The sequence below is a fragment of the Ctenocephalides felis genome, unplaced genomic scaffold, assembly GCF_003426905.1.
Source record: "Ctenocephalides felis isolate EL2017-DRISC unplaced genomic scaffold, ASM342690v1 CF-g0.4_SCAFFOLD_01170, whole genome shotgun sequence".
NCBI lineage: Eukaryota > Metazoa > Arthropoda > Insecta > Siphonaptera > Pulicidae > Ctenocephalides > Ctenocephalides felis.
In genome coordinates, this window is record NW_020537324.1 from 82,651,157 (window position 1) to 82,661,894 (window position 10,738).

Below are 10,738 nucleotides of genomic sequence, written 5' to 3' on the forward strand. Positions count from 1 at the left end.
ATTATTCTTTTACAATTATCAGAATTCTTATTGTTTCCATTCTAGTTCCAAAAGTAAATCATCCAAGAAACCATCAAAAAAAGAAAAACCTAAGAAAAAACAAAAACTCACAGAAATCTTATACGACGATGAAGCCTATTCCTTAGAAAACACCTTCGAATTCAGTTTCGGTGATGAAGAAATATTTTCATCAACAAGTTTACCGAATAACATTCTCAAGCCATTCGAGAAGAAGATGCTGAAGATGATATTTAATCCACCAAAGACTGATGATGTGGTTAAAAAGTCATATTGTGCAAAGTATCATCTGGTTTTCGGCAAGGATAATGTTTTGAGGGAGTATATATTTATATGCACAATAAAATGACATTGCATGATGATATCCTTTGTGCAAAATCAGTCGGCAACTTGGAAGTATTTTTGCCTTTTGTCATGCCTAATAATAATGCTCTTGAATGTCATGGTAATAATAAATTTTGGTTAGGCCTAGATAATAATATGTAAATTATATAATAAATAAATACAATAAGTATGTACAATATATATTCAAGCAATACTTTAGTTTTCTTTTTGTAATGCCAGTTCCAATATTATATATATATATATATATATATATATATATATATATCTAATCTATCTATATAAGTAAAATAAATATTTTTACAAATTTAAATCCGTTTACCTTTCAAACCTAAAGTCCGTTTTTTCAAACAAAATTTAAGGTTACGAACACCTCCTAAGGAAATTTTTACAAACGTCAAAACACGTTTAGAAGTACCTCGTACATTTTAACTTATTTATAACATAAATGCTTTACATTATCAATGTGCACGTTCTATAAAGACTTATAACAAGTGTCTAATCCATTTAAACAAAAATGTGCGGTATATTCTGCAGTATTTCTACCACAAATCAAGAACAAAATCAAAAAGTAAGGTTATGATATACAACATATAAAATCTCAATTTACCTTTTACAATTTCATCGTCATTTCCAGCACGAAACACTTTCTGATCTTTTATCAAACAGAGGACCTGATTCACACAATAAAATAATACACAATTGTTTAAAAATTAACAAAAAAGCACTTTTTTCCGGTCACGTTCTGTGGCAGCAAGGTGACAGTTTGACAAGTCAGCCTGTGCAAACTTCACGCGGGATTTTATTGTTCAATGGCGACGTTTTTGGAGGGAAATTCAAAAGTGTACAAAATGGGAAAAGTGATACTGAAGTGATAAAGGATTATTTAGATTGTTATGGGGATGTGGTGGATGTTTTTAGTTGTATAGAAGGTCCTTTTAGTTTTATTTATTTTGATAAAGATAGAGATGAGTTGTATTTTGGGAGGGATCGGACCGGGAGACACAGTTTGCTTTGTGTTAGTGGAGATGATGAATTTGTGGTAACAAGTGTTTCAAGTAAGTTAAATTACTACACCTTAATTATATATACATTTAATACTTACTATTTAATCATAATATATATTTTATAAATTATATATAGTGATTTATTTTGCATAAATCATAAACTTCTTCTTTACATTAAACCACTAAAGAATATCATTTCTGGTCTTTTTACATCGTTAATTTATATTATATATATATATATATATATATATATATATGTATGTATCTTTTATTTCAGGTTGTTTTTTGTCCCATACTGTAGAAGTCCCTGCAGTCGGTATATTCTGCTTAAACCTTGCACAATACAATTTACAACTCAATCCATGGACCAATATCGACACACCTGAAACACAAACTTTATTACAAAATTTTGAAACAGTACTTGGATATAAAATAAACATACTAAAACCCATCAAACCAAAAAACAACCATTCATTTAACATTCCTGATTTCAATTTCGAAACACATATAACCGGTTCTGTAAATTCTACAAATTTATTTAATGATTTATTGCATGTAGAAAATATAAATGAGACTGTACATTTACTTTTAAACTTATTACAACAATCAGTGCGTGTAAGAGTACAAACGACTCCCCAAAGATGTAAAAATTGTATTAAAATTGTAGAACACAATTGTAAACACAGTCGTCTCGGTGTCTTGTTTTCTGGAGGCTTAGATTGTACAATTTTAGCTTTATTAGCTGATAAGTATGTAGAAAAGGATGTTCCGATAGATTTGTTAAATGTTGCTTTTGAAAAAGTTAAGAAAAATAATATAGTTGATGATAAAAGCATTTGGAATGTTCCTGATCGGGTGACTGGTTTGGAAAGTTTTGAAGAACTTAAACGACTGTGTCCTGAAAGGTTAGTAATTATATATATATATATATATATATATATATATATATATAATTATACCAATGTTTCTTCCAGACAATGGAATTTTGTAAAAATCAACATAAATCGCGCTGAATTAAAATCAGAATTACAAAACAGAATATGTCATCTAGTATATCCTTTACAAAGTGTTCTCGATGAAAGTCTTGGAGCAGCCTTATGGTTTGCATCAAGGGGGCGAGGAAAACTGAAAGATACTGATGAAATATATGAATCACCTTGCAGAGTAAATATAAAAAAATAATATTTATATATATGTATAATATACATATATATAAATATATATATATATATATATATATATATATATATATATATACATACTTCAAAATATACATATATGTATATATATATATATATGTTTAATTTGAGTTTAATATTCGGGCGTAACATCAATAAAAATAGTATGAGAGTTTTTTTAAAAGTTTATTTATTTAAAATCCATACGTTTCGGCTAGCATCTTAGCCATCATTCAGTGGTAATCAAATTAACTATAAAAAATTGAAACTAAATAAATTATATGAAAGGAAATTTCATGGAAAAACAATAATAATAATAATAGTAATAAAACACTTACAATTTTGTATCCTAATATAGCATATGAAACCATTATTAATCCATGGTATGAGTATGTGCACATTGATAAGATATATATTTATATATATATATATATATATTTATTTATTTTATTATTTCTAGGTATTACTAATGGGTATGGGAGCTGATGAATTATTTGGTGGTTATTCAAAACACAGAAATGCTTTCAAACGAGAAAGTTGGCCCGGTTTAATGAAGATTTTAGAACAAGATTTGGAAAGAATACCTTATCGTAATCTTGGACGAGATAATAGAGTACGAACCAAATCAACTATTGAAATAGGACTTTTTGAATTGTATTTTTATTGTTCCAGGTTATTTCTGATAATGGTGTCGAAGGTAGAACGCCTTATTTGGATGAAAATGTTTTAGCATTTACTAGCAAATTGCAAGCTTATCAAAGGTAATGTTATATATATTTATATATATATATATATATATATATATATATATATATATATATAATCAGGTTTTTTTGTTCGACATTGAGACATGTCTTGATATGATTTTCAGCCAGTCGTCGAAATAAAAGAAACAAATAAATACAAAATATTTATTTAAAATATACATTTCGACACGGATTGTGTGCCATCATTCAGCAATTCTTTGTTAACAGTATTTAAAAAAATTTTTACAAAGATTTTTTAAAAAAATAAAATTAATATTATATTTAAAATAATTAAAAAATATACATGCTACAATCTAAAAAAAATTTTACAAAGATTTTTTTCACGTGGTTTCTCGTTGGCGTTGCAGTCGTTGCGTACAAAACTACATTACATAAAGTTCCGTTTTAAAAATCAAAAGAAAAACATGTTTCAATTAATATTGTTAGTTTATATATTTATTTTTTTTTAAATGCATATGTAATTATTTTATAAAACAATGTATTTTTTTCTGTGTTATTTTTTCCTGGTGTGGTATGTATATTTTTTAATTATTTTAAATTAAAATTAAGTTTATTTTTTAAAAAAATCTTTGTAAAAATTTTTTTAGATACTGTTAACAAAAAATTGCTGAATGATGACACACAATCCGAGTTGAAACGTATATTTTAAATAAATATTTTGTATTTATTTGTTTCTTTTATTTTGACGACCGGCTGAAAATCATATCAAGATATATATATATATATATATATATATATATATATATATATTTAATTTTTTTTAGGTGCTATTTAAATCTACCTGTAGGCATCGGCGACAAATTACTACTACGTCTCCTTGCCCATTCCTTAGGACTATTTTCTGCCTCCAAATTTCCCAAAAGAGCCCTACAATTTGGCTCTAGAATAGCAGACAGTAAACAATGTGGAAACGATGTATCTGAATATTTAATCTGTAAAGAAACTAAATAAACAATAATAAAATCTCCTTTACCTCAGCTTCATAAGTGTTTTATTTAAACAAATCTACAATAGTACACATGTAACAAGAAAACCGAAAAGAGTTCTCGAAAACCTTGGGCTCGTATTAATAATATAATTAATAAAGATATCTCACCTTATACAATAGCAGCTAATTTTATATACACATGTATATATATTTATATTTATATTTAATATAATTATAATATATAACATTATTGTACGCTCTCTAAGCATTCGTATATATATTTATTTATATATTTATATATCACGCACATACAAATTGAAAGCATGAAATCTTCGTGTAGAGCAGATATAAAAAACAATTATATATATACATATATATATATATATATATATATATATATATATATACATACATACAACATATATATATATATGTTCGTTTTTGGACCATAAAACCCAAAATAAAAAAAAAACTAAGTTGAAGGTGTTTTTTATTTGTAACGTTTCTGAACTAATTACATCAAAAAATTTTTCTCAAAAACAAAATATTTAGATATAATAATTTATTTTAAGGTTAAAAACGTTGTGAATAAATAACACCTTAAAAAAACGTTAAATTTTTATTTTGGATCGTATGTTTATCATATATATACAATTATATATCAGTGTTTCATAATATTAACGTAACCTAAACGTATGTCTGCGTTTCTTATTCTTAATTGTGTATAACAAATTAATTAGTAAAATATATAATTTATAGTAAGATGTTTAATATAAATTATATTAACTTGTTCAAGAATATAATTTATATTAAGTTACGTAACGTTTACGTTTCAATGTTTCATAATATCAACATACAACGACCAAAATTAATTAAGTCTGAAGTAATATCTATTATTAATGATTACGGCTTGCTTATGAATAAATAAATAAATAATTTACAAAATAAAAAATATTCGTTACGTTATTGTTATGTAACGTGTATATAACAGTGTTTTGTAATATGAGTTACATAATATTAACGTAACGTAAACGTATGTTTGCGTTTCTTATTCGTAATTGTATAAAACAAAACAATTAGTAAAATATATAATTTATAGTAAAATATTTAATATAATTTATATTATCTTGTTCAAGTTACGTAACGTTTTCATTTCATTGTGTCATAATATTAACATATAACGACAAATAAAAAATATGCGTTACATTATTGTTATGTAACATGTATATAACAGTGTTTAGTAATATTAGTTACATAGTATTAACGCAACTTAAACGTATGTTTGTGTTTCTTATTCGTGATTGTGTATATCAAAATAATTAGTAAAATATATAATTTATATTACGTTGTTTAATATAATTTATATTAACTCGCTCAAGTATATTATTTATATTAAGTTAAGTAATGTTTCAAAATATTAAAATAAAACGATTAAAATTAATTTACAAGATAAAGAATATTCGTTTCGTTAATGTTACGTAATTTGTAAATAGAGTAAAGTAATATTGCCGTAACTTTACTTTATCTTTGATTATCTTGAAGATGCAAGAAGATCTTTAAGATAACGTGAAGAAATCAAGTTAACTTTGAACTTAAAGACCTTAAAGAATGATTTTACATCAAATAATTTTACGACAAGGATCTAAAAAACTATTTTTTTTGGGTCTTATTTGTTCAAAAAAATCGTGGAGATCACATAAAGCAATCTGTTAAGAGGAAATGAATCATATAAATAAATCTTTAAAGATCTAGTGAAATAAAAAGACAAATTCTATAAATACAAATATATAAAGACTCCATAGTATTAACATACAACGACAAAGTAAATGTATGAGAATAAATTATGGAATAAAAAATATTCGTTACGTTAATGTTACGTAGCATGTATATAACAGTGTTTTGTAACATTAGCGTAACTTTACTGTATACGTGTATTACTACAAGTTTCATAACAGATTATTTAATAAAATAATTTACAAAATATTTATTCAAACTGCAAATCTACACGAAGATTTATTACAACAACAACGCTCTCCGTCCGTCCGTCCGACAATAAATTTCCCTTATCCCTTATAATCCCTTATAGTAATTATTATCTTATTATCTTATTAAATATATAGATACATGTAAAAGTGGAACTCGGAATTTTATGTTTTAATGTCAAAATTTATTTATTTATTTATTTAGTTCGTTTATTATTTTTATTTATTTATTTATTGATAGAGAAAGAGAAATGTATTTTATTTATGTTTATATGTATAATTGTGGGATATGCAAATCGTTTTCGACAGATATGTGTTGATGTGTTGAAAATCAGTTGCACCAAGGGGAAGAATATTGTTATTTAAAATAATAATAATAAATATTAACATAATTTGTTATTATTATTTTTTTATAAAACTATTTAGTTTTATAACAAAATAAGTGAACAGTTAGTAAACAGTATATTTTTGGTTTTAATGGCATTCATTATTATTATTTTCTTGCATAGCTCCAAAAAAGTAATAAAATATAAATAATTTTAGATATTTTAGATATGAAAACATTGATATACATATATTATGATTTCTGTGTAGATCTATATAAACAATCAATTATCAAAAATAGAAAAATCTTAATTTGTAGAATGCATTTCCTTTAAAATTGCAGGAGATCAATCAATTTTCGAATAAATAATGTGAAGTTTTATAGATTTTGTAGATCTATTTAATTCTCTGTAGATCTATGCAAAAGATCATTTATTCACGAATTATCAAAAGTATGAAATAAATTAATTTATAATAAATAGATATTTTAAAATCGAAAAATCTAAATTTTAAAGATGATTTTTTGATATTATATAACAAGTCTAAATGTGATCATTTTTGAAAATTACGAAGCAAATAAAATTTATATATTATGTAGATCTTTTAGGTTCTCAAAATACTGTATGATCTATTTTAAAAATAAGTTGTATAGATCAACTAGGGATCTACAAAAAATTTCAAAAGCATAGTTTATTTAAATCCTTGCAACTAAAATAATTAAAAATGTTTTAAATAAACAAGATAATCGAAATATAAAATAAAGATTTCGAATAATCAAATAAATATATCTTGAAAGATCTAAGAAGGTATTCAAAAATTAAAAAAAAAGAGTTTATATAAATCCTTAGAAATTAAAAACAAATAAATGCTATAAATAACGAAGCTAATAAAATTTATATATTATGTAGATTTTTTAAAATCTCAAAAAACTTACCAAAAATTTCAAGAACATTGTATATTTAAATCCTTTAAATTAAAATAATTAAAAATGTTTTAAATAAGATAAGATCTTCCAAATATAAATTTAAGATTTAAAATGACCTAATAAATGTATCTTGAAAGATCTAAGAAGATCTTCAAAAAATTTCCAAAAACACATTTTATTTAAATATTCGAATTTAAAAAAATGTTATAAATAAGATAAGATCTTCGATGTATAAAATAAAGATAAAAAAAATGATCTAGAATGACCGCATATTATATTTTAATAATTGTAACAATTTTATGAAAATAATGATAAAAATAAAAAAAATCGTTATAATCAATATTGATCATCTTCTTCAATTTTATTTGTAGAAATTAGAACAAAGATTTTGAAGGATTAATCAAACAGATCTTTGAAGATCGTATAAAGCAAGAATGTTAATATACATTTGCAATCTAGTGAAGATCTTGTTCGACTTATACGTAAAACTTTAGAAATCAATTTGATCCACAAAGATCTTTTAAGATCATTATAGATCAGCAGAACACATAACACATATTTTTCAAAATCAAAGATCTAAAAATATTCAATTTTTTTTTTGAGATTCTTAAAAATTCTAGTATATCTTTGAAGATCATTCTGGATCAAAAGAGAGCACCGTACAAAATAGATCATACATAAATTATTTTGAAAAGATCTAGTAAATTTAATTTTTTTTAAGCATCTTAAAGTTTTTAGTAGATTATTGAATGCCACATAAAACAATTTCTCTTCCAAACGTAAAACATCATGTAAATTTTTTTTTAAAGATCTAATAAAGATCTTGCATATAACAAAAATAAAGGTAAATCTTTATAAATTCACCTATATACCAAAGATCTTGCGTTATTATTTTTATTATTAAAAAATATTCCAAAAGTTGTTATATTAAATCGCAAAGATCTTCAAAGATCTTTTCAAAAATACTTTTATTTCCGGTGCAACTGAATTTTCACACAAACATATTCAAAATTCATTATTTTTAAAAATTCATTAAAAATTGTATTTAATTTCATAAAAACTCCATTTCAACACACAACAAACTTAATATATAAATTTATTTATATTTATTAATTGTTTAAAACAAAAACAAAAAACACGACAAAAATTATGTGCGATAATAGAATATTAAAATTAGAACAAAAATTTTTAATATATATTATCTAATAATTTAATTAAATTTATTAATTGTTTCATTTATTTTTGTTATATATTCATCTATATTAGTTTATTTATATTTATATATTTACAACAAATTGCAAAAATTTTTGGGGAACGATCAAAAATGCGGATTGGGCTTTTTAATATCGATTTTTGTTTAAAAAAGATCTTTTTTTGTTAATAATAAAAAGATTAAGAGATCTCTACTAAACTATATATAGTATACAAAATTGCAACAATTTTGTGTCCTATGTATCGTTTATTACTTACAAATAGTTTTTTAAACAATTATTAATTTTTTATTTATCAATGAATTAATTAATTAGTTTTTGTTAAATTTAGTTAATTCACTATTAATTAATTAGTTATTATCGATATACGCGACATAGTTTTGTCGAATTAGTTTAAAATTTTCATTAGTGGAAGACTTACAAAAAAGCGACTTACTAAAAATGTGCGTCCCGAAGAAACGATATAAATAAGTATTTATATCGTTTATATAAAATATGTTTATATAAAAAATAGTTGAAGGAACAAAATATTTAGAATATTAAAAAAAATAAAGAGGATATTGATATATTATAAAAAAATATAATATTTTAGAAAAAATGCATATTTAATTTTCATTTTGGAAACAAATTAGCAGTACAAAAAACTCATAATATATTTATTTTTGTTTTTAAAAATATTAAATAAACTCATAATATATTTATATTTATTTTTAAAAATAGTTAAAAGTACAGTAAGTAGAAAATATTTAATATATTTTAAGAAGAATAAAGAGAATATATTTTTGATATTTATTTAAAAAAAACTTGTTAGAAAAATGAAATAGAGTTAATTATTTAATATTTATTTTTTAAAATAAATTTTATTATATATTTAGAATAATATTCAAGATATTTTTTGTAAAGTGATAAATATATACTCTATTTTAAAAATAACAAGAGGATATAATTTTAATAATTATTTTAATAAAACTTGTTAGAAAAATTAAAAACTAGAGGTAAAATAATTGTAATATTGTATTGCAAAAAGATATGTATCTTGTATTTATTTGAAAAAAAACTTATATTTTTAAAAAATAGTAAAAGTAAATAATAATTTTTATAAAATAGTGAAAGTGGAAAATATTTTATATATTTTAAGAAGAATAAGAAAATATATTTTTAATATTTATTTAAAAAAAAATTAGTAGAAAAATTAAATATTAAATTTAAAATAAAATTTCAGATATTGTAAAAATATTCACATCTAACATGAAAAAATTAAAAAAACTCAGTAAATATTTATTTAATTTGTTTTAAATACAGAAAATGTTGTAATATTTAGGATATTGTAAAAAAGACTTAAAGAATCCTTTTCGTCGATTGAATATCGATATTCAGAATTTATTTTTAAGAAACTTGTTTAAAAAAAATCTTAAGAAAAGTTTGAAGTAAAAAACGTTTTTATAATACTTAAGTTAAAAGAACGACTTGATATTTAATAATTATTTTAAAAAATAGTTTGAAGTAAAAAACAATAAAATATTTAAAATATTGCAAAACACACTACTAGTAATTATATATTAGTATAAATAAAAAATACTAATTATTATCAAAGAGACTTTTTTATAAAAAAAAACGTATTTTTTGTCCTCAAAAATTGTTTAAAAATAATAAAACTAAAATTCGTTTTATTTTATATTAATAAATATTAAATAAATATTATTTAAATCGTTGGGGACGCACACATAGTTACTTACACACACAACGAGACCGTCGAAAAGTTGGTCGAAAGAATTATTGTCAAATTTCGTATTTTGCTTCAAGAGGCTTTAGTTGTATCATTACCCACATAAAAAATTATATATACATACATACATACATATATATGCACATATACATACAAATAAAAATCCACGCAAACTCATTTATATATCCATTACAATATATATACAATGAGAGGCCTTACTTTTATTTTAATCGTCAGATTTTCTTGAAAAAAATTATATATATATATATATATATACAAAGTTAGTTCAAATATTCAAAAAAAAAGTTCTTTATCCCTTTAAACTATCTT

The 10,738-nt window shown here is 22.4% G+C and overlaps 1 protein-coding gene across 1 annotated transcript in view; it reads left to right on the forward strand.

The window, feature by feature from the left end:
- The first annotated feature begins 831 nt into the window (after positions 1-831).
- LOC113367794 (asparagine synthetase domain-containing protein CG17486) overlaps positions 832-10,738 on the forward strand; it is an 11,629-nt gene continuing 1,722 nt past the window's right edge. Inside the window, exons 1-7 of the mRNA XM_026609374.1 lie at positions 832-931; positions 998-1,418; positions 1,645-2,272; positions 2,342-2,531; positions 3,006-3,158; positions 3,218-3,306; positions 4,077-4,246. Coding sequence (XP_026465159.1) covers positions 878-931; positions 998-1,418; positions 1,645-2,272; positions 2,342-2,531; positions 3,006-3,158; positions 3,218-3,306; positions 4,077-4,246 — 1,705 coding nt within the window. The 5' untranslated portion in view covers positions 832-877. The remainder of the gene's footprint in view (positions 932-997; positions 1,419-1,644; positions 2,273-2,341; positions 2,532-3,005; positions 3,159-3,217; positions 3,307-4,076; positions 4,247-10,738) is intronic.